Source organism: Pecten maximus, chromosome 12 (assembly GCF_902652985.1).
Source record: "Pecten maximus chromosome 12, xPecMax1.1, whole genome shotgun sequence".
Taxonomy (NCBI): domain Eukaryota; kingdom Metazoa; phylum Mollusca; class Bivalvia; order Pectinida; family Pectinidae; genus Pecten; species Pecten maximus.
This window is the reverse complement of record NC_047026.1, coordinates 12302650-12329303: the sequence shown is the minus strand read 5'-3', so window position 1 is coordinate 12329303 and position 26654 is coordinate 12302650. Positions and strand designations below refer to the sequence as shown.

Below are 26654 nucleotides of genomic sequence, written 5' to 3'. Positions count from 1 at the left end.
AAACGTACGGCTGTCACCTATAGACAGGGAGGACTATGAATTGTGTATATACCTAATGTATGGTCATCCGTGGTGATGGAGGTAGAGTCTGTTGCCCCACCTGTCATGTCGACCTGCGATGTTTCCTCTTCGAGCTGTCCAGGTTTCTCCAGTAGTTTAGTTATGGTGGGTGTCACTGAAAAGACAGCATCATATCAAGTAAATTCAGTATTCAATATATATTTGTATAACAATGCCCGCTCATAACATCGGAAAGCAAAATAACAACATTTCAAGTCACACAACATTTGGTTCACAGTAAGTGAAGAATGAGAATATAGCCATGAGACCAATGTTTGTTTGTCACCCAGTGAACAATCTGGGTCATTTTGAGGCAGGGTATCCTTGTAGTAGCTGGTGGCTATCTCACTGAACAGCATGCGAGAGGCGCATTTCAGAACAATGAGGGTAAAGTGTCTTGCCCAATGACACAACCATGACAGCACAGACCAGTTCATTACTAAGCTCCCCAAAAAACACAATCCTCCACAGTTAAGGAGCTGAGAAAACCACACACCGCAGATCTTCACCCACACACCCCAGATCTTCATCCACACACCCCAGATCTTCACCCACACAACCCAGATCTTCACCCACACACCCCAGATCTTCACCCACACACCCCAGATCTTCACCCACACAACCCAGATCTTCACCCACACAACCCAGATCTTCACCCACACACCCCAGATCTTCACCCACACACCCCAGATCTTCACCCACACAACCCAGATCTTCACCCACACACCACTGATCTTCACCCACACACCCCAGATCTTCACCCACACACCCCAGATCTTCACCCACACACCGCAGATCTTCACCCACACACCGTAGATCTTCACCCACACACCCCAGATCTTCACCCACACACCGCAGTTCTTCACCCACACACCACAGATCTTCACCCACACACTCCAGATCTTCACCCACACACCCCAGATCTTCACCCACATACCCCAGATCTTCACCCACCCACACACCCCAGATCTTCACCCACACACCATAGATCTTCACCCACACACCCCAGAACTTCACACACACACCCCAGATCTTCACCCACACACCCCAGATCTTCACCCACACACCCCAGATCTTCACACACACCCCCCAGAACTTCACCCACACACCCCAGATCTTCATCCACACACCCCAGATCTTCACCCACACACCCCAGATCTTCACCCACACACCCCAGATCTTCACCCACACACCCCAGATCTTCACCCCACACACCCCAGATCTTCACCCACACACCCCAGATCTTCACCCACACACCCCAGAACTTCACCCACACAACCCAGATCTTCACCCACATACCCCAGATCTTCATACACACACCCCAAATCTTCACACACACACCCCAGATCTTCACCCACACACCCCTGATCTTCACCCACACACCCCAGATCTTCACCCACACACCCCAGATCTTCACCCACACACCCCAGATCTTCACCCACACACCCCTGATCTTCACCCACACACCCCTGATCTTCACCCACACACCGCAGATCTTCACCCACACACCCCAGATCTTCACCCACACACCGCAGATCTTCACCCACACACCGCAGATCTTCACCCACACACCCCAGATCTTCACCCACACACCCCAGATCTTCACCCACACACCCCAGATCTTCACCCACACACCCCTGATCTTCACCCACACACCCCAGATCTTCACCCACACACCGCAGATCTTCACCCACACACCGCAGATCTTCACCCACACACCCCTGATCTTCACCCACACACCGCAGATCTTCACCCACACACCCCAGATCTTCACCCACACACCCCAGATCTTCACCCACACACCCCAGATCTTCACCCACACACCCCAGATCTTCACCAACACACCCCAGATCTTCACCCACACACCCCAGATCTTCACCCAACACACCCAGATCTTCACACACACACACACCCCTGATCTTCACCCACACACCCCAGATCTTCACCCACACACCCCAGATCTTCACCCACACACCCCAGATCTTCACACACACACACCCCAGATCTTCACACACACACACACCCCTGATCTTCACCCACACACCCCAGATCTTACCCACACACCCCTGATCTTCACCAACACACCCCAGATCTTCACCCACACACCCCAGATCTTCACCCACACACCCCAGATCTTCACCAACACACCCCAGATCTTCACCAACACACCCCAGATCTTCACCCACACACCCCAGATCTTCACCAACACACCCCAGATCTTCACACACACACACACACCCCTGATCTTCACCCACACACCCCAGATCTTCACCCACACACCCCAGATCTTCACACACACACCCCAGATCTTCACCCACACACCCCAGATCTTCACCCACACACCGCAGATCTTCACCCACACACCGTAGATCTTCACCCACACACCGTAGATCTTCACCCACACACCCCAGATCTTCATCCACACATCCCAAGTCTTCACCCACACACCCCAGATCTTCACCAACACACCCCAGATCTTCACATACACACACACCGCAGATCTTCACACACACACCACTGATCTTCACACACACACCGCAGATCTTCACCCACACACACACCCCAGATCTTCACCCACACACCCCAGATCTTCACCCACACACCCCAGAACTTCACCCACACACCCCAGATCTTCACCCACACACCCCAGATCTTCACCCACACACCCCAGATCTTCACCCACACACCCCAGATCTTCGCCCACACACCCCAGATCTTCGCCCACACACACCAGATCTTCGCCCACACACACCAGATCTTCACCCACACACCCCAGATCTTCACCCACACACCCCAGAACTTCACCAACACACCCCAGATCTTCACCCACACACCCCAGATCTTCACCCACACACCCCAGATCTTCACCCACACACCCCAGATCTTCACCCACACACCCCAGATCTTCGCCCACACACCCCAGATCTTCGCCCACACACACCAGATCTTCACCCACACACCCCAGATCTTCACCCACACACCCCAGATCTTCACCCACACACCCCAGATCTTCACCCACACACCCCAGAACTTCACCCACACAACCCAGATCTTCACCCACATACCCCAGATCTTCATACACACACCCCAAATCTTCGCCCACACACCCCAGATCTTCGCCCACACACCCCTGATCTTCACCCACACACCCCAGATCTTCACCCACACACCCCAGATCTTCACACACACACCCCAGAACTTCACCCACACACCCCAGATCTTCACCAACACACCCCTGATCTTCACCAACACACCCCAGATCTTCACCCACACACCCCAGATCTTCACCAACACACCCCTGATCTTCACCCACACATCCCAGATCTTCACCAACACACCCCAGATCTTCACACACACACACACCCCTGATCTTCACCAACACACCCCAGATCTTCACCCACACACCCCAGATCTTCACCAACACACCCCAGATCTTCACACACACACACACCCCTGATCTTCACCCACACACCCCAGATCTTACCCACACACCCCAGATCTTCACCCACACACCCCAGATCTTCACCCACACACCCCAGATCTTCACCCACACACCCCAGATCTTCACCAACACACCCCAGATCTTCACCAACACACCCCTGATCTTCACCAACACACCCCAGATCTTCACCCACACACCCCAGATCTTCACCAACACACCCCAGATCTTCACACACACACACACCCCTGATCTTCACCCACACACCCCAGATCTTCACCCACACACCCCTGATCTTCACCAACACAACCCAGATCTTCACCCACACACCCCAGATCTTCACCAACACACCCCAGATCTTCACACACACACACACCCCTGATCTTCACCCACACACCCCAGATCTTACCCACACACCCCTGATCTTCACCAACACACCCCAGATCTTCACCCACACACCCCAGATCTTCACCCACACACCCCAGATCTTCACCAACACACCCCAGATCTTCACCAACACACCCCAGATCTTCACCCACACACCCCAGATCTTCACCAACACACCCCAGATCTTCACACACACACACACACCCCTGATCTTCACCCACACACCCCAGATCTTCACCAACACACCCCAGATCTTCACACACACACCGCAGATCTTCACCCACACACCGCAGATCTTCACCCACACACCGTAGATCTTCACCCACACACCGTAGATCTTCACCCACACACCCCAGATCTTCATCCACACATCCCAAGTCTTCACCCACACACCGTAGATCTTCACCCACACACCCCAGATCTTCACCAACACACCCCAGATCTTCACACACACACCGCAGATCTTCACCCACACACCCCAGATCTTCACCCACACACCGCAGATCTTCACCCACACACCCCAGATCTTCACCCACACACCGCAGATCTTCACCCACACACCCCAGATCTTCACCCACACACCCCAGATCTTCACCCACACACCCCAGATCTTCACCCACACACACACCCCTGATCTTCACCCACACACCCCAGATCTTCACCCACACACCCCAGATCTTCACCCACACACACCAGATCTTCACCCACACACCCCAGATCTTCACCCACACACCACTGATCTTCACACACACACCGCAGATCTTCACCCACACACACACCCCAGATCTTCACCCACACACCCCAGATCTTCACCCACACACCCCAGAACTTCACCAACACACCCCAGATCTTCACCCACACACCCCAGATCTTCACCCACACACCCCAGATCTTCACCCACACACCCCAGATCTTCGCCCACACACCCCAGATCTTCGCCCACACACACCAGATCTTCGCCCACACACACCAGATCTTCGCCCACACACACCAGATCTTCACCCACACACCCCAGATCTTCACCCACACACCCCAGAACTTCACCAACACACCCCAGATCTTCACCCACACACCCCAGATCTTCACCCACACACCCCAGATCTTCACCCACACACCCCAGATCTTCACCCACACACCCCAGATCTTCGCCCACACACCCCAGATCTTCGCCCACACACACCAGATCTTCACCCACACACCCCAGATCTTCGCCCACACACCCCAGATCTTCACCCACACACCCCAGATCTTCACACACACACACACACACACACACACCCCAGAACTTCACCCACACACCCCCAGATCTTCACACACACACACACACACACACACACACACCCCAGATCTTCACATACACACACACCCCTGATCTTCACCCACACACCGCAGATCTTCACCCACACACCCCAGAACTTCACCCACACAACCCAGATCTTCACCCACATACCCCAGATCTTCATACACACACCCCAAATCTTCACACACACACACCCCAGATCTTCACCCAAGGTTAACATAGGCCCTAACCTACTCAGCTATCAAAAAAAAAGGCTGATAAGCTGTCCACCTGAGAGATCAGTGACAAAAAAAATGTGGAAGGAAACATTTTAGGCACATCTGCATTTCAATTTCTTAGCCACAAAATCTTTAATAAATTGTCTTCTCTCTGTCGCCAGAAGGAAGTAAGTAGAACGAAAGAAGAAGCATCATTATTTATTTCTTCGAGTCAACAAGTTTCATCAAACCTGAGAGTTTCTGAAGAAAAGAAGAAAACCTGTTATGCCATAAAAGATCAACACTTATGGCTCTGAGCTATGGACTCTTTCTTAAGAATCAGTACAGGTTTTGGTCCTAACAGCAGGATGATGAGAGTCAGGATCATGAGAGTCAGGATGAAGAGAGTCAGGATGTTGAGAGTCAGGATGATGAGAGTTAGGATAATGAGAGTCAAGATGTTGAGAGTCAGGATCATGAGAGTTAGGATAATGAGAGTGAGGATAATGAGAGTTAGGATCATGAGAGTCAGGATGATAAGAGTCGGAATGATGAGAGTCAGGATCATGAGAATTAGGATGATGAGAGCCAGGATCATGAGAGTCAAAGTGAACATTACTCCTGGAATATTGAGGCCAGATCTATGCTACTCAACACATAGTTGATTCAATCAGTAATAAGTTAACATTTTTTCATACTTATACCCATTATTTGTACCAGGCAGACACAAAATCTATTCCCTACATTCACAGAAGGTGAAACAGTCACCCATACCATAAGAAGATGACGAGTCCTCAGTGCTGGAAGCAGGATCATCCTCCTCCTTGACGGGGGGAGCCTGTGGGGTAGTAGTTTTATTTGCAGCCTTGGCCGCTAATTGCTGTGCATGCAATTCCTGTTTTAACTCTGCTTCCTACAAAAATAAAATCCTGTATTTATACACAATATTCTAATACACTATCATTGTCTTCTTCCAAGAAGCATGGTGATACTACAATGTATAAATATTGTATCGTTTACTTCTTATATGAAATATTAATGCATTATTAACTATGTGCAGATATCTAACTTTTGATTCATGCAAAAAAATGAAAGATAAACTTGCTTCTTACCCAAATTATCAGCATTCTACAATCTAACAAAACATTGACTTCCTAAATAAAGTATTATTATAAGTATTATTTAAATTCAACTGCCTACAAGAAATGATTATTCTTGTTTTCATTGCCAGTTGTACCCTCCTTCTTTATGTTAAGCATCATGTTGTTAAGGGTTTCTGTCCCGTCCTCTATACACACCAACTGGATGAGAGGGACATCATGTTAAATACTTTGTAGAAAATAATCACACAAAGAAGGTTTATGTTTCCTCTTAATATACCTGACAACTGATAAAGTATAATGATAATTTTGTAAAAATCATTATTCCACAAAAAAATGAGAGTCTGTTTATCTTCTATATACCAGCTTACCAACATTGGCATTGTGATATGCTGCTGAGGAAAATATTTCAAAATAAAACAACAGTGCCGCAAACTGATAATATGCCCATCTGACCTTATTCAAAAATGCACCAAAAGAAATTGCCCTAAAAAAAATTCATACAATGAATCCATGCCATCATTTTTCAGACCCAGCAAGAATATTCATGCCGAAAATTGAAACAATAGCACATTACCTGACTAAACTGTAGACCAATGGAGTAATTTGCCATAAAACTTCTAACCAATAGTTGACGGACAGACAACTTTACATATACAGATAGTATACATGTACAATAATGTCTGTCGAAAGTTGACAGGCATATGATTAATTTTTACTGTTGCGCCTCTTTCTGTACGTACCAACTGGTTGACCGTGTAGTGTTTACTTTGTAGCAGAGATGACAACAAGTCTGACGCAGCGGTGGATTTAGGCTTGTCCTCTACAGGTGCTGCCACATCAGTTTTCACACTCGAGGCTGGATTGACGGAAGACCCTGATACAACTTCAGTTGGCTAGAGTTAATGAAATATCAATTGCAGAATAAGTTTCTAATCAAGTTAATTGTCAAATATGTGCATTCTTGTGAAAAATGTCTTATCACCCCATTTTATGCGGACAAACTGGTTCGTCAGTTTTTAAATGAAATATTTCAAACATATATTTTGACTAACGTGAATACAATATAATCTCAAAATCAAAAATCAACAAAGGACCATAACTCTGTATGTAGCGGGAAATTGGACCTGGTGGACTTAACACCAGTGTCTTCACAAGATGAGCATGTGTGGAGAATTATGTTGATGAAGGTGATAAAGGAATTTAGGTTTCTGAAATTTTCCCATATCTAAAATCAACAAATTGAAAAAAACTCCTATTATAGAAAAGTAAAGCCAATTTTCAGTGCTCAAAACTCTGAAACAAGACACATAAGCACAGTGTTAAGTAAGTTCAGTGATTTTTTTTGGGGGGGGGGAGAGATTTAACCTCAACTGTCAGGTAGTTTTAATAACACATCAATTAGGAAAAAAGTTTTTGATAACTCTCCCAAGACATGGCTAGAAAGTTTTATAAAAAATCTATTCCTGCTATATGATACATTGTACCTTTAAAGGGACTTCCTACTTCGAGGAATGTCCCAAGGACAGAATGAACTGCCATCAATATAGAGGAAAAAAATTACATGCCAGTGTAATTTCCACTAGAAATGTTCAACAAACTGTATATATTCATAAATTGAAAAAAAAAATGTCTTTCTTAAATTGAGAAGATACTCAACATTACACTAGGGCTGTAAAACAGAACTTAATATTATTGCATGTTCACTTTATGTTTAGTAAGTTGATAACACAAATATCTCAATTTTTCAAAATGGCTATAAAATAATGATCAAGACCCCATTTTAGAATGCAGTTTATTTTTTCAATTCCAAAATCTTCTCCTTCAGAACACAATGACTTTTATTATATGCCAGAGTGACCGAGATACTTCAGTATGCTATAACTAACACAGACCTCACCAGAGGTGTCCGAGTGACGGAGACACTCCAATATACTAACACAGACCTCACCAAAGGTGTCCGATTGACCGAGACACTCCAATATACTAACACAGACCTCACCAGAGGTGTCCGAGTGACTGAGACATTCCAATATACTAACACAGACCTCACCAGAGGTGTCCGAGTGACTGAGACACTCCAGTATACTAACACAGACCTCACCAGAAGTGTCCGAGTGACTGAGACACTCCAATATACTAACAGACCTCACCAGAGGTGTCCGAGTGCCTTGGACACTCCAATATACTAACACAGACCTCACCAGAGGTGTCCGAGTGACTGAGACACTCCAATATACTAACACAGACCTCACCAGAGGTGTCCGAGTGACTGAGACACTCCAGTATACTAACAGACCTCAGCAGAGGTGTCCGAGTGACTGAGACACTCCAATATACTAACACAGACCTCACCAGAGGTGTCCGAGTGACTGAGACACTTCAATATACTAACAGACCTCACCAGAGGTGTCCGAGTGACCGAGACACTCCAATATACTAACACAGACCTCACCAGAGGTGTCCGAGTGACCGAGACACTCCAGTACTAACAGACCTCACCAGAGGTGTCCGAGTGGCTGAGACACTCCAATATACTAACACAGACCTCACCAGAGGTGTCCGAGTGACCGGAGACACTCCAATATACTAACACAGACCTCACCAGAAGTGTCCGAGTGACCGAGACACTCCAATATACTAACACAGACCTCACCAGAGGTGTCTGAGTGACCGAGACACTCCAATATACTAACACAGACCTCACCAGAGGTGTCCGAGTGACTGGGACACTCCAATATACTAACAGACCTCATCAGAGGTGTCCGAGTGATTTAGACACTCCAATATACTAACACAGACCTCACCAGAGGTGTCCGTTTGACTGAGACACTCCAGTATACTAACACAGACCTCACCAAAGGTGTCCGATTGACCGAGACACTCCAATATACTAACACAGACCTCACCAGAGGTGTCCGAGTGACTGAGACATTCCAATATACTAACACAGACCTCACCAGAGGTGTCCGAGTGACTGAGACACTCCAGTATACTAACACAGACCTCACCAGAAGTGTCCGAGTGACTGAGACACTCCAATATACTAACAGACCTCACCAGAGGTGTCCGAGTGCCTTGGACACTCCAATATACTAACACAGACCTCACCAGAGGTGTCCGAGTGACTGAGACACTCCAATATACTAACAGACCTCACCAGAGGTGTCCGAGTGACCGAGATACTCCAATATACTAACACAGACCTCACCAGAGGTGTCCGAGTGACTGAGACACTCCAGTATACTAACAGACCTCAGCAGAGGTGTCCGAGTGACTGAGACACTCCAATATACTAACACAGACCTCACCAGAGGTGTCCGAGTGACTGAGACACTTCAATATACTAACAGACCTCACCAGAGGTGTCCGAGTGACCGAGACACTCCAATATACTAACACAGACCTCACCAGAGGTGTCCGAGTGACCGAGACACTCCAGTACTAACAGACCTCACCAGAGGTGTCCGAGTGGCTGAGACACTCCAATATACTAACACAGACCTCACCAGAGGTGTCCGAGGTGTCCGAGTGGCTGAGACACTCCAATATACTAACACAGACCTCACCAGAGGTGTCCGAGTGACAGAGACACTCCAATATACTAACACAGACCTCACCAGAGGTGTCCCAGTGACCGAGACACTCCAATATACTAACACAGACCTCACCAGAGGTGTCCCAGTGACCGAGACACTCCAATATACTAACACAGACCTCACCAGAGGTGTCCGAGTGACCGAGACACTCCAATATACTAACACAGACCTCACCAGAGGTGTCCGAGTGACTGAGACACTCCAGTATACTAACACAGACCTCACCAGAGGTGTCCGAGTGACTGAGACACTCCAATATACTAACAGACCTCACCAGAGTTGCCCGAGTGACTGAGACACTCCAATATACTAACACAGACCTCACCAGAGGTGTCCGAGTGACTGAGACACTCCAATATACTAACACAGACCTCACCAGAGGTGTCCGAGTGACAGAGACACTCCAATATACTAACAGACCTCACCAGAGGTGTCCGAGTGACAGAGACACTCCAATATACTAACACAGACCTCACCAGAGGTGTCCGAGTGACCGAGACACTCCAATATACTAACCCAGACCTCACCAGAGGTGTCCGAGTGACTGAGACACTCCAATATACTAACACAGACCTCACCAGAGGTGTCCGAGTGACTGGGACACTCCAATATACTAACACAGACCTCACCAGAGGTGTCCGAGTGACTGGGACACTCCAATATACTAACACAGACCTCACCAGAGGTGTCCGAGTGACCGAGACACTCCAATATACTAACACAGACCTCACCAGAGGTGTCCGAGTGACCGAGACACTCCAATATACTAACACAGACCTCACCAGAGGTGTCCGAGTGACTGAGACACTCCAATATACTAACAGACCTTACCAGAGGTGTCCGAGTGACTGAGACACTCCAATATACTAACACAGACCTCACCAGAGGTGTCCGAGTGACTGGGACACTCCAATATACTAACACAGACCTCACCAGAGGTGTCCGAGTTACTGAGACACTCCAATATACTAACACAGACCTCACCAGAGGTGTCCGAGTGACTGAGACACTCCAATATACTAACACAGACCTCACCAGAGGTGTCCGAGTGACTGAGACACACCAATATACTAACAGACCTCACCAGAGGTGTCCGAGTGACTGAGACACTCCAATATACTAACACAGACCTCACCAGAGGTGTCCGATAGACTGAGACACTCCAGTATACTAACACAGACCTCACCAGAGGTGTCCGAGGTGTCCGAGTGGCTGAGACACTCCAATATACTAACACAGACCTCACCAGAGGTGTCCGAGTGACAGAGACACTCCAATATACTAACACAGACCTCACCAGAGGTGTCCCAGTGACCGAGACACTCCAATATACTAACACAGACCTCACCAGAGGTGTCCCAGTGACCGAGACACTCCAATATACTAACACAGACCTCACCAGAGGTGTCCGAGTGACCGAGACACTCCAATATACTAACACAGACCTCACCAGAGGTGTCCGAGTGACTGAGACACTCCAGTATACTAACACAGACCTCACCAGAGGTGTCCGAGTGACTGAGACACTCCAATATACTAACAGACCTCACCAGAGTTGCCCGAGTGACTGAGACACTCCAATATACTAACACAGACCTCACCAGAGGTGTCCGAGTGACTGAGACACTCCAATATACTAACACAGACCTCACCAGAGGTGTCCGAGTGACTGAGACACTCCAATATACTAACAGACCTCACCAGAGGTGTCCGAGTGACTGAGACACTCCAATATACTAACACAGACCTCACCAGAGGTGTCCGAGTGACTGAGACACTCCAATATACTAACACAGACCTCACCAGAGGTGTCCGAGTGACTGAGACACTCCAATATACTAACACAGACCTCACCAGAGGTGTCCGAGTGACTGGGACACTCCAATATACTAACACAGACCTCACCAGAGGTGTCCGAGTGACTGGGACACTCCAATATACTAACACAGACCTCACCAGAGGTGTCCGAGTGACCGAGACACTCCAATATACTAACACAGACCTCACCAGAGGTGTCCGAGTGACCGAGACACTCCAATATACTAACACAGACCTCACCAGAGGTGTCCGAGTGACTGAGACACTCCAATATACTAACAGACCTTACCAGAGGTGTCCGAGTGACTGAGACACTCCAATATACTAACACAGACCTCACCAGAGGTGTCCGAGTGACTGGGACACTCCAATATACTAACACAGACCTCACCAGAGGTGTCCGAGTGACTGAGACACTCCAATATACTAACACAGACCTCACCAGAGGTGTCCGAGTGACTGAGACACTCCAATATACTAACACAGACCTCACCAGAGGTGTCCGAGTGACTGAGACACACCAATATACTAACAGACCTCACCAGAGGTGTCCGAGTGACTGAGACACTCCAATATACTAACACAGACCTCACCAGAGGTGTCCGATAGACTGAGACACTCCAGTATACTAACACAGACCTCACCAGAGGTGTCCGAGTGACTGAGACACTCCAATATACTAACAGACCTCACCAGAGGTGTCCGAGTGACTGAGACACTCCAGTATACTAACACAGACCTCACCAGAGGTGTCCGAGTGACTAAGACACTCCAGTATGCTCTAACTATCAGAAATCTCACCATAATAGGAACTGGTTCTGTACTAGGTTCTTGTTTAATATTCTCCACGTCCACCATAGTATTTCCTTGTTCAGCAAACAGTCGACTCACAGTTCCTTTGCGGGGCTTGTTGGCTAGAAATTAATCATCATAATGTAAATACAAAGTGTTTTACAATTTACCAGATTTATCTCCACATTGAAAAATCATAATCATGGTGGACCATGCAGGAGCAGGAGAAAATCCCGAAATAGATACATATGCATAGCTAACATCATAAACAAGAAAATGTTCGCCCTGTTTCAGGTTTGTTAAACGTAGAGAACTGTGAACAAGAAAGATGTACAACTCTAAGAGAAATTTATCTCTTCAGTGATGTATATACAAATCTAATACTTTACAAGAGATTTATTCTGGGGTCTATAGAAATTCACACTATGTACTTCCCTGGAGATAACAAGACATTTTCTTATGATGATTTGTACCAACTGACCTTCAGCCTCCTCCGCTAGCTTCCTTTCCAATTGTTTGGCCTCCTCGGCAGCCTTTTTTTCCCTGTGAAGAAGTCCCAGATGTTCAAAACAAATGTGTTAGGTACTGTATTTAACTTCACATTAGTGGTTCATAATTGTTCAGAAAATCGTTTCACATACATGTATTTACTTTCATATTCAAATTCTATTTTGATAAGTTAACAAGAGGCCCATTGGCCTTTACAATCACTCGAGTTTTAATATATTTTAGCATATTTTGCCCCTGTGACCTTGAATGAAGGTCAAGGTCATCCATTTGAACAAACTTGGTAGCCCTTCATCCCAGTATGCTACAGATCTAATATTGGGTATCTGGGCCTTTTGGTAATTGAGAATAAGTTGGAAATGCACCACGGACACAGGCGGACAAAAGGGATCACAATAGGTCAATTGAGACTTCATCTCAGCTGACCTAAAAAAACTTATAATCCTGATTCTTTATTAGATGTCATTGTTTTAATAAAATGAATGACCATATCTACAAACAACAGTCCCATTCGGTAAAACTGGTGGAGACTGAAACTTGACCGAATTTGTCTTGTGTAACAAGAAATTATTTAATCAGAGCATGAACTCATCGTCAGTGACTTACATCTGCATCTGTTGCCATATTTCACCAAGTTTATCATCCAGTTGTCCAGATCTGATACTCTCCATTTCTTTTTTCAGCTTCCTGTCAACAGAAAAGTATGGCCACATAAATAAAATGTTACTCTGTAACCTACAGTATAACAAGCCAGTAAATTGTGGCCATGTAACTTTGTTATATTACATTACCTCAAATATTCATACTCTAGAAGATATTATTAATTTGAAGATAATTTCTAAACTTTTGATCAAATTGTTTAAGGACAACAGATTGTTCTGTTTGATTGTTTGTTTGCCTAGTTTATCGTCCCATAATCAACAGCCATTTTGAGTCAGGATATTCTTGTAGTAGCTGGTGACTACTTCACTGAACAATTAGGACATAACACTGTGTTCTTCATAAAAAAAATTGTGATATACTAAAGTCTATACACATTCATATTAACCAACCTTTGGCACTGAATGACTTAATTGTCGATAGGCCATAAAACAATACTTACTAACCTGAAGAATATGTTTCATAATTACATAACCAAGGTTTGACAAAAAATCTGGTTTTACAAAGTTCAGTTCGGACATAATTTACTCTACCGGAGTCAGGACTCGATATTCAAATCCTTACAATAAAATTTGCCAATTATCTATAATGGGATAGATTAATGAAGCACATTTTATGAACTGGTAGATCAATCGTACAGTTGATAATTTATCTGGAGATTCGTATCTAGATTATCAGCTCTCAACAATTTTGAAACTTAAAATCTATGCATACCATGTCAGAGCTATCAAATGTCATTTGAAGATAAATATATGAAAGTTAAATTCTCAAAAAGAAAATATTCATAAGTATCATTTGACCAGTCATTGGACAAAATCAGAACCTGATAGTAATCTCCTGCTCAACTCTATAAATATAAATAATAATAAATATTGATAACTATTGTTATCCTCAGTTATTTATATTTATATGATGTAGAAATCCTGAGCACAGTACTTGTATCTTTGCTGCTGTTCTGTGACTTTTTTCTTCAGCTCTTCCATCCTTTCAATGCTAAGCTTGCGAATGATCTGCACCCCTGGCGTCTCGATCTCTCCTCGGTCACCTCGCTTACGCCTGAAAATTATGAGTTGTGTTTCTTATATCAGTTTTTTTTGTCTATACACTAGTTATTGGGCAAGTATCACACATTATGTAATGTTATGGAATCCCACAATATCAACTATTTATTACCTAATGCTATTTTTTCTCTTATTACTGGATTCATACATTCAAATAAAAACTCTAGTGACTTCTGATTAAATATTGTTACTTAGACATTTACCTTTCAATCAATAGCAACCAATACAATGATCATGTCAGGGTATCGGGCCGACCATCACTTCGCCATTGAAACGTTCTTTTTAAGAACGCCGATGTGGCGTAGCGGTATAAGCTGCGGGTATTTCTGGCTAGGCGATTGGGTGCTGTAGAACGTGAGTTCGAGGCCCGGACAGGGCACGAGTCAAAAAGTTGTCTTCCTTCGTCATTTGTGTTGCTAAGTTATATATCAATCTAATTAGCATATAGATGCTCATTCTCGATCACTACGTACATACGTTACATGAACATCTAATGACATCGCATAAGGGGTCACGTTCTGGTGACTTTTGTTATCTCAATATTTCACTTTCAGGGCGAATTGTCAATTTTTCGATGTCATCGATCTCATTCATTCGTCACATCATGCATCTGAAGCAAACCATTTCAGTACAGCATGTATATAGTTATACGCTTCGTTGAACGAAATGACTTGAAACAGATTGACAGATTATGCAAGATATGCACTCTAGTCATGCTATTTCGCACATAAGAAATTCACTTCCAAGATTATATAAGTAGTAATTTGATTGGTTGATCCAAAAGGTCATCCTGTTGTGACTCCTTAAGTGATGTTGTTAGATGTTCATGTTACATAGTTTGAATGACCATCCAGATTTTAATTAGATTGAAATTATATCAAGTAAAGAAATAGAATAATTCCGAACTGAAGTTGTATTTTGACATATACTTAGTATATCATTAACACACTACATATTTGTTATATTTTTAATAGGAATGCTGACATGTTGATTTTGTTATATTTTTAATAGGAATGCTGACATGTTGATTTTGTTATATTTTTAATAGGAATGCTGACATGTTGATTTTGTTATATTTTTAATAGGAATGCTGACATGTTGATTTTGTTATATTTTTAATAGGAATGCTGACATGTTGATTTTGTTATATTTTTAATAGGAATGCTGACATGTTGATTTTGTTATATTTATAATAGGAATGCTGACATGTTGATTTTGTTATATTTTTAATAGGAATGCTGACATGTTGATTTTGTTATATTTTTAATAGGAATGCTGACATGTTGATTTTGTTATATTTTTAATAGGAATGCTGACATGTTGATTTAAGAGAGATCGCACTTACATTAATTCCTATATGTCATAGTAACACAAATGAAGAAAGAGGACAATTTAATGACTTGTGCCATGACTGGGCCTCGTACTTACGATCTAAAACACCTAATCGCTTAGCCATAAATACCTGCAGCTTATACCATTGCCCCACATTCAAGTTGTTAAAACTGTTTCAATGGCACAGTGATGGTCGGCTCGATAACCTGACATGATCATTGTGACAAATCATCTACCATATGATGTAACTACCTGGATTCACACTGTATATACAAACATAGATGTGAAATAAGTATCTATATATATAACCTATACAAAACACTTACTTTGGTGTTTCGGCCTTTTCAAGCAATTCTGCATATTGGAGGGCACAGTTCTAAAAACAGACAAAAGTATGCACAGATAATTCAAACAAAGGATTCAATCTTAATTCTTCTCAAAACTCGACACATTAATGCAAAATAGTTACCTAATATGTTATTTTTTTCTTTTATTACTGCATTCTTTTCAGTGCATGAGGAAATTTTATTTGAAGTTTTTCATGTTCTGAGTGTGGTTTTAACAGAAAGTTGATAGCTCTTTTTAACATAAGAAAATGTAAACAATGTCAGTTCAGGGGTAAAAATTAACTTATTTCATTGCTAGCGCCTAAATTCAAAACTTCCACAAGCAAAATGAAAATTTGAACTAACATCCTTTGTCATAAAATCATAATTTCTAAAGTTGGTATCTATTATCCACTCATATTTTCACTATTTATGCTCGTGTATGAACAGATTATTGGGGAAAAGATACTGCCGAAAAATTGCAGGGTGGACAAAATTTTAACTAACATTTTCTGCAATTTAACTGACAATTTGCTAGTTATATAGTTTTAATTTCGAACCCTACAGTTTTGTCCTGGTGATAATTAAAAAGAGTGAAATTGTTAGCAATATAATTCCAAGAAACATTAGACAAAAACTAAATCAAACCAAGATTATATAATTACCTTCTGAGAAAAACTCTCGGGTGTTCGATTAGGTTCTCCATAGGGCCTGATAGCTCTGCTCACTGACACCCTATCAAACCATGACAATGCAAGAGTAACACTAAGTGTTATTTCTCATAAAAAATATCTGTTTCAAAACAATCGGCTAAAATGTTTATTATCTCAATGTCAGTCAAATGGGAGCATTCTGAGTTCATTTATTTCAGCACAAGAATATATAGAACTAGGAACCACTTAAAGCTCTTGACCTCTATTGAATTTATTTCTGAAAAGTTACAAGTCACATTGTCTATGTTATTATAACCTTATAATTTGGTGGTACTTGGAGAGTGGTTCATCTAGGCCCAACAAGAGTGATCAGTTTTAGCTGATAATATACTGTAGCTTAATTAGTTGTGTTGCAATTGTAAAATGAAATAGTGAAATGAATGAAGTTTTATCAATATTTTTGATACTTTTTAAAAATAAAATGCAAACAAGGTACTGTAAATATTACAGAATCCCAGCCATGTATGAAGCAAACTTTGTCAACAATTAAAAATATAAAACACAAACCAGTTTTGGTCACCACTTCGCAGAACAGAACATGCTAATGCAAGTCTTTCCCTCAGAGACCAATCTTCCAATGGTGCTTGGTGGCGGAATTCTGGAGAAAAAAATACAATTTGATGCAATAGTTATTACTCAACCCCACCCCCCATCACCATTGGCTGAAAGCTCTCATTCTGTTAACACCTGGATGTACACAAGAAAACAGTACCATCAGTTTACACTTCTGCTACTCCATCAACTTCTATTTCGTGTGCTGCCCATTTCGGCAATTTCATTGGATAAAAATATAAGTCCTACAGAAACAACTGAGAGCTTCCCAGTTAATTGTAAATTTATATCTTAACACATTTTTACATCAGTCTGAAGCTTCCAAAACTATCAATTTCAATGCTGTCAAAATTTTTGTTACGGAACACGATAACATTATTGAACTTTGGCCCCGTTCGGAAATTCAGCATCACATCATCTGCTACCGGCAGAAATTAATCATTGTGTCGTCTTGCTTATGCTCTTACATAGCGGATCATCCATTTAATTCAGTACATATTATAGGGTTTTTTTAACAGATGATATTCACATTTTTTGCATTGAAGTTCTAGGTAAAATTAAATTTAATGCGTCATGGCATTACTAAGTAATAAGACGTCATAAGAATTCAACGCCAATGATTATGCCACTGATTCCCACACTTTCTCAGTGCATATATTTAAAGAGTTTTTTCGTCGTATAGATAAAGTAATAAATAGATGAAAATTCAATTGGTTATTGAATATCATATCTTTTTTACTTACAAGACAGAATATATATATTTTAATTTATGTCTGTGAAATATGTGATATTTTACTGGAAACATTTCAATATCTTCTGTATATTCTAAGTGGGGAAACATTTCAATATCTTCTGTATATTCTAAGTGGGGAAACATTTCAATATCTTCTGTATATTCTAAGTGGGGAAACATTTCAATATCTTCTGTATATTCTAAGTGGGGAAACATTTCAATATCTTCTGTATATTCTAAGTGGGTATACAGACTGTATTAACTGCAGACGTTGCTGTATTTTTTTTATCATGAAATTTTATCAAAACTTGTATTATATTAATAAAATTTATAATTAAAAAATCGAACTATGTCAACCTCTTTACACACTAACCTTAAATTACTGGATATTATGATTAACAAGGCATCGTGAAAAAGATAGCACAAGTTATCATTGCACAGTGTGTATCAAAACATTTATATGTGAATGAGGTGATTCCATTCTGTTTGTATTAAGTCTAACTTTCCAAAATCTATGTGATGTTCTATTACAAACCTCCACATGATAGTTCTCATTGTTTAATTATATAAGCATACAGTGAGGACATTAATACCAAAAATTTCCAGGAGAAAACAGACTTTGTAACTTGTTTCCTTGGTTGGAAAATAAAGCCTGTTTTTATAACTTGTCCAATATGCACTCACTTCAGATTAAAAACCCAGATGTTTATAATATATCTCTTAAGTGAGCGATTTTGCTTCTTGTTACTTCACCCACAGACTTAGATACACCAGAAACGGATTCAATCCCTGTAGAGGCACACTACTTGCTTTTCTGTTACATTTGGTGGCATTGACCACTCCAAGTGCAAGCTATAGGAAAATGAAAGGCTTCGTTGGGGATAAAGCCTGGGTTAATGTGTGTTCAGGGTGAACACATTTGAAAAGTGAGGAATATTGTGGCAGGTTTTAATTGTAAATAGTGATACGGTCGCCTTGCTTCCAGCATCGGGTATAGGAGCTAGAATTTCCCTTAATATAGTGATAGCTCATGCAGTCGGTAGAGCGGCGGACCAGTGAGCAGAGGGTTACGTATACGGGTTTGATCCCCTGTGGAGGCACACCATATTTTCTTTCCTATTATCTGTATCATGAAAATAAATTGTTGTATCGTGTAATGTAGCATATGAAATGTGGCAGTAGATTACTGATGTCATTATACAGTGTACATGTCATCACGGATATGATATGTACACTGTACGATCATCTGGAATCCGACAATGAAAAGTGAAGACAATCCAAGTCACATCAGGACAAGCATAAGAATTTCAGCTGATATACGTATAGATGTAATACATAATTTAAGTTACAAGGTATAATCTACAGGCTATATATGTAGGACCTATTTTCATTATTATTGGCCTACAGTCCGAAGCGTATTTTGACGGCACATCGTGTCATTCTTTTAAAATAACACACCCCCCCCCCCCCAAAAAAGGTCTAAAAATCTGAAAATGTGGTAGTCTATACATACTGCGATAGGTCCAAATATATAGCATACATGTTCATACTTTCTCTGGTATCTGTGTTTCCTTCTTGATTAACGGTGAGCGAGTCAGGTTATTATAGCTGCGCTCTTCTAAGGCTTTGCCTTCATTCATATTATCCATTAAAACGGACGGTGTTTTTGTGAAGAGTATCTTAGATCATATGCGTTTAAATTATCAATGGATCACATGTACAGACATTACAGATGTTCAATTTGTCCCGCGCAGTAACAAAGATTTACAGAAGCATCTCGATTAGCCTATGTTTTATTCTAGCTACCACAAAAATGAATCTACTTATGTTTATTGCAACAGATAGTGAGTATATACCACTTATTGATAACCAACAGCAAATACACAGACAAGACAACAGTAGCATTAAATTCTCAATTTCTTCACAAGCAACCCGTAGTACTTACTGGGAGTCGCCATTTTTACCGGAACTTGGCTTTGCCAGCCTAAAATTAAAAACGGAAAAAGACGCAATGTATTTTTTCCGGAATGTCCAAAGATAGTCGAGAGGCATGTTCGTTCGTTCATGCGGACAAACCAGTTCGTCTATATTATATCACTATGGAAGTTATGCTAAGTTTGTATCGTTGTGTACTTGTTGTAGATTTGTTATTATGTTTTCCCTTCACGGAGCCTAATATCATGACATGATATGATAATTAAATTATAATGGATGCAGGCAATATGCCTCTATATACCCATATCTCTATTATTGGATTAAAATGTTAGTTTCTTTTCCGGATATTATGTTATAACCCGCCAAATGGTTGTATTTTAGTTCAAGGTCCTTCCAGTGTTTATCAATGTTGATTTCAAAGTCTTTTATCGTTGGAGAAACAACAACACGTTCGGGAAGACTGTTCCAGATGTCCACGATTCTGAAACTGAATGAATGTTTTCTGACCTCGCCCTTGCAGTATTTCTGAAGTCCTCTAATCTAGCTTCAATGTATTTCCCTTTTCGGTTTGATTTTTCAATTTCAAAAATTCCATTTGTGACCATGTGGTCGTGTTTCTTGTATATAATTTTAGAAACATTTACGATGTCTAGGCCAACGTTGAGAGTCCTAGCTTTTTTAGTCTCTCGCTGTATGGTAACTCCTTTAATCCTAGAATTAACTTAGTTGCTCTTCTTTGCACATTTTCCAACGTTTCGATATCTTTTATTTTATAGGGACACCATACAATAGCACCGTATTCGATATGCAGTCTAACAACAGCCTTGAATAACCGCTTGAATATTTTCTGTTCTATGTACACGAACGATCATTCGGAACACCTCGGCCGATTCTCTACGGTCATCTAACCTCGGATGTATCACGGTATTTGATATGTATAAACGCCGTGCATTTGTGATGCGGTCGCCGTATCACTCATTATGGATGAGTCTCCGCTGTGCATATAGATCTCCAAAATGGCGTCATTCGAACAGTGTTTAAGTATTTTCTCGATAATTGTCCTTTATTTAAAGAAAACAATATCACTTTGAAGGAGAAACAGATTGAAACGTTGCGAGCATTATACGAAGATCATGACTGTGTATCGGTATTACCCACAGGCTACGGCAAAAGTGTGATATTTCAGCTGTTACCGTGGTTTTGTCAGCTGAAAATGGAGAAACGGAAACCAATGAGCGTGATAGTCGTGTCCCCGCTGAATTCCCTAATCCAGGACCAAGTCATTACAATGAGGAAGAAGGGATTTACTGCTTGCAGTTTGAACTTCACTGGTATGTGTCAGTTATATTGTATGCTTTATGTATTGTATGTTTGGATCCCCTCATGTCTGTTATAGATCTGGTCAAAGTATGGAAAGAAATCGTTAACGTTGTAGGTTTAAATTTGTAACACCGGGGAATCGATCATACATCTTTAGATACATTTTACGATGCAAGTAAAAGCACATAATTAAGACAGCCAACCATAAAAAAAATTTATAATAGTCATTTAAAACACAAAAACAGGTGCACGTGTGACTGTCACAATTGCAACTACAAATGTTTGAAATACATATCAGCCCTTTCATACACATGATACAGTGATAAGTTATGTCCCTGTGTCCAGTTTAGCCCCTCCCACTGATGGTCTGGCTTTGTTGGTTTGGCTAGATATGTATCTCTGTAAAGTAGAATGCTTTAATTGTCAATTTCATTCGTATTTAAAAACAACCAAATTTAAAATGTCATGTACCAAAATGCAAGATGAATATTGAATAATACTCTTTCCCGTAACATGTATGGTACCTTTCATTTTTCATTGCTTTGACAATTGTTATCAGCTCACCAGTACTTTTTCCTTTTTCAAACTTACATAACCCAAACCAACTGAAACCACCAGTAGGCATGACATAACCTATTGTTCTGACTAGTGTGAAATCAGCCTGAATAACCCATCTCTGTTTCACATTTCACAGGTACTCATGGCTCAACTTATACAGATGCGGATTGCGAGAACGATGAGGAACAGGATCATGAATATGTTGAAATTGATGTTCCATTTGAGCAACTGGAGAGAGGAGACTTTTGCATAATTTATTGTCATCCAGAGTCGACTTCTTAGGTCTCAACTGTACCAAGAGATCATTTGTGCAGTAGTCATAGATGAAGTCCATATGGTTTCAGAATGGTATGTATAAATACACATTTGCAAAAAAAAAATTAAATCAGCATTAGGGCAATGTTGCAAAATAAAATGAGGTAGAATTCATATTTTAGTGTATAATCAGTCCTTATTGAAAAAGAAATCAAGTTGCAATAACCAGTCTTTGCCTTCAACAATATATTTTTTAAGAAAATGGTAAATTTTGATAATTTGTATTATAATTAAAATTGTTATAATTTCATTGGTGTCGGATTGAATTAAAACTTTGCAGGGTTATTGATATCATCACATTAATGAATATCTAATCATAGCCCGTTTTTGGGAAATTTATCGACAAAGCATGCGCAGGAAAGAGGCGACAAACAATTACGAATTAATCTTGTTCTATATTTGTTAATGTCAACCGCAATTAATCTTTTTTTTTCCTTTTTTTTTTTAAGGGGAGAAGAATTCCGTCCTGCATTCCAGAAGCTTGGGGAGTTAATGTGCATTCTAGAGAAAGCTTTGCATTTAATTCTCACAGCAACTGCTACACCGAAATCAATTGCAAGTCTATCTAAACAGCTGAATTTGAAAAATCCACTTGTTATCAGTGAGAATGTGGACCGTCCAAAGATATTTATAGACATTAGAACCAGATTGCCAAACTTTCATAAATTTGACAAATTTGATGACTTGATACAACCAGTGGCAACAGAATTGCTGGAAAAAGGAGTTCATTTTCCAGTAACCATAATGTATGTGGAAAGTTTGGAAGCATTGTCCTATTTTTATCAGTTTCTTTCGTATAAACTTAAGGGTGCCAGCTATGATGGTGAGGAAATTCCACAGAATAGAATATATGTCCAATACCACAAAGATTATGCAGAGTCCATGAAGAAAATCACTATTCAAGAACTGGCTAAAGAAACCCCTAAAGTCAGATTAGTTTTGGCAACTGTTGCACTGGGAATGGGGCTTAATGCTCCAAGTGTTTCACGTATCATTCATTGCAGGAGCCCAACAACACTGGAGAAATACCTACAAGAAATCGGTCGTGCTGGACGTGTTGGACAACCGTCAGTGGCAATTCTTTACTACAAGAAAAATTATATTGCAAAAAACAGAATCGGTATGACGGAAGAAATGAGAAAGTTTTGTGAAAGTGAAACATGTTATAGAATTATTCTTGTGAATTACTTTGGATTTGAAAGTGTTGTTTTTTCAGGACCAAAGGAACATTGTTGCTCCATTTGTGGCAGAAAATGACTCATCGTTACTGACTGTATATATGATTTCTCCCGTCAAGTGTAATTTTAAGCAACTCGCTGCATCTAGTGACATACACATCATTCTTGTGGATTCTGTTGCTGTATAAAGTAGATTCTTAAGACAATTGTTCACAGGGATTATATTTAATGCCAGGTATAGTGACACTCTCACTATGTCATGATCACTTTTGCAGAGATTATTTCCTGTGAGAAACCATTCAATAACACTGTCACAATAACACCAGTTTCATTTGTTTGATCTGATGGATATAAACTGCCCGATCACCAATTGTTAGGAGATCTGGAATCACTGAATTTTGTTTGTGGTCAAGATACTTCAGTTATTACACATTTCAATTTAAATTCACTTTAGATTCTTTTACTCTGTACAGTAGACATACCAAACAAATACCTGAATATCTTTTATGGGCAGGAAACATTGTTTATTCACCCCAATAGAGCTGAATTTACACATTGTTTGGAATGAACTTATTTTCATAAAATGATAATGTACGTTTCAGTTGTGGCTAAACTTTTTTACTCAAATTTGGCTAAAGTTTTAACTTGGGGCACCGATAGGGGACATGTATTGGTCTAGCAATACTCACAGAATGCTTGTTTTATTTAGCTTGGTATTTACCCATGTATGACTAATTATTATGTAAAATCATTCTGTCATATTTATGTTTTGACATCTTGCAATTGCATGTCCTTTGAAAAGGGCAAGAATACAGAATCACTGGCAATCTGAAAATGGTGTTTGTTTTTTTTTTGTTTTTAAATAATTGATTATTAAAATTTATAATCAATCATTAACCTTTGTAATTGATTTAAAACAATTTTGAAACAATTTATATTAACTTATATTAAACACGCTTGTTGGCCTGGATGGAAGCGCACGAAAGGTCTTACTGTGGGAGGAAACCATTATAGTACCTGAAGAAAACCCATGTGGTCGGACAGGTGACCTCATACCTTTCCACATCCGATAGGGGGAATCGAACCCCGGCCGCCTAGGTGAAAGGCAAGTGCATGTGTTACCAATGTGCCACCTGAACACCCCCCATTGGTTCAGCAGGATTAACTTATTGATTATAATCAATAATCATACCAACACTAATGATTGGTGAAACTCACAGTGTGATATATATGGCTAACAACAATACAAAAGAATATGTGGACAGGAGACTCTTGTCTACTACCTGATACAGACGACTCAATTGCACCAATGCAACATCGTTACACAAAAGTTATTATAAATATAACTTAATAAGGAAAAATCAGACTATAGTTAAAATCTTTGTCACTTATTTATTGCTAATGAGTCCACATATGACAATTTATTTGATTACTGTGTATATAGTATCATTGGTGGCATTTGATAATGATTTCCTAGATCAACAGTATTCAGGCAGTTACATAATGCAAACAGTTGATATTTTGAACAATTAATTACTTTGAATTAATTGAATGATAATGAAATCCCTGTGAATATTTAGGATTCTTCATTGTCAAGCTATATGGAGCTATATATATGTGTGTGTATATATACAGTTGTCGTGTTGAATTTATATTTCTAAACTATATATAGTTATATATAGCAGACATTTAATAAGGATCTACTTAAAATACATTTACATCTATATGAATTAAAATATTGCAATTAAAACAATTTATTATCAGAAAAGTTAAGTACATGTATTGAAATAGATACATTGAACAAGCTAAAGCGATGACTCTCAGATTCTCACTTGCTGGTACCTGTATATACATCTTACTTGGCATCAGATTGCACAAGATATATCAAGGAACTTTAAACTAGCAGGGATTTGACTGCGTCTGATACAAAAAGTAATTTCTGTTGAAATTGGGGCATACGATGAAGTCAATTGTATTTATATTAATTGAACAAGTAATGAGGTGAGTATTTATATATATTGATCAACATTTTCAAAGACAGAAACTATATACAGCTCCAAATATACTTTTTGAATAAAAACAACAAGATGCACATGGGCCTTAATGGTCACCTGAGGTGTTAAATGTCTTTGATTTTAGCATATTTAACCCCTATGACCTACAAATGAAGGTCAAGGTCGTTCATTTAAACAAATTTTGTAACACTACATCCTAGCATGCATTAGGGCCATCTGGACAACTTTGTTATTGAGAAGTTGTTCACACTTTCACAATGTGCCACACCACATTCATTACATCAATAATTGAAACCGGAAGTCAGCAGTACTACTATAATATTAGTGTTACCAAAAATGAAACCTAGTGTGGCAGATCATATCATCCATCTTGCTATATATCAAGCTAGTCAATAGATATATATATACTGTAATTCACACACACACACACATATATATATATATATATATGTCCAGTATGTAAACAAGATATATGGTAGAATACATAGAAGTGTTTCTTAGGGTCACACATAAGTAATGTGGATTCAACCAAATGTATATTATACATGTCGTGTATTAATATTTATACCTTACAGGGTATTTGGTTCCCACCTACATCAATCAGGTGCTACAAGAGTATATTTTTATACCGGTAATATATTCTCTTCACAGGCCTATGCTATACATTGATACAAAATACAGTTTGGTCATCTGTATGTGAAATGATAATTAATATGACACTATGTACTATATGAATTTCAGCATATGCCGAGATTTA

At 40.8% G+C, this 26654-nt stretch overlaps 2 protein-coding genes across 2 annotated transcripts in view; one reads left to right on the top strand and one right to left on the bottom strand.

The window, feature by feature from the left end:
- LOC117339949 (bromodomain-containing protein 8-like) overlaps positions 1 to 20593 on the bottom strand; it is a 42996-nt gene extending 22403 nt beyond the window's left edge. The window contains exons 1-11 of the mRNA XM_033901671.1: positions 20522 to 20593; positions 17799 to 17889; positions 17244 to 17313; positions 16579 to 16628; positions 14796 to 14915; positions 13806 to 13886; positions 13174 to 13235; positions 12702 to 12814; positions 7227 to 7379; positions 6158 to 6296; positions 53 to 175 (exon numbers count right to left, since the gene is read on the bottom strand). Of these exons, the coding sequence (XP_033757562.1) occupies positions 53 to 175; positions 6158 to 6296; positions 7227 to 7379; positions 12702 to 12814; positions 13174 to 13235; positions 13806 to 13886; positions 14796 to 14915; positions 16579 to 16628; positions 17244 to 17313; positions 17799 to 17889; positions 20522 to 20534 (1015 nt within the window). The 5' untranslated portion in view covers positions 20535 to 20593. The remainder of the gene's footprint in view (positions 1 to 52; positions 176 to 6157; positions 6297 to 7226; positions 7380 to 12701; positions 12815 to 13173; positions 13236 to 13805; positions 13887 to 14795; positions 14916 to 16578; positions 16629 to 17243; positions 17314 to 17798; positions 17890 to 20521) is intronic.
- Positions 20594 to 21406: 813 nt separating this feature from the next.
- Positions 21407 to 24717, top strand: LOC117339948 (ATP-dependent DNA helicase RecQ-like). The gene is made up of 3 exons (XM_033901670.1): positions 21407 to 21842; positions 22526 to 22737; positions 23154 to 24717. The coding sequence occupies exons 2-3, from the start codon at positions 22724 to 22726 to the stop codon at positions 23959 to 23961; spliced, it is 822 nt and encodes a 273-aa protein (XP_033757561.1). The 5' UTR covers positions 21407 to 21842; positions 22526 to 22723; the 3' UTR covers positions 23962 to 24717.
- The last annotated feature ends 1937 nt before the right edge of the window (positions 24718 to 26654 follow it).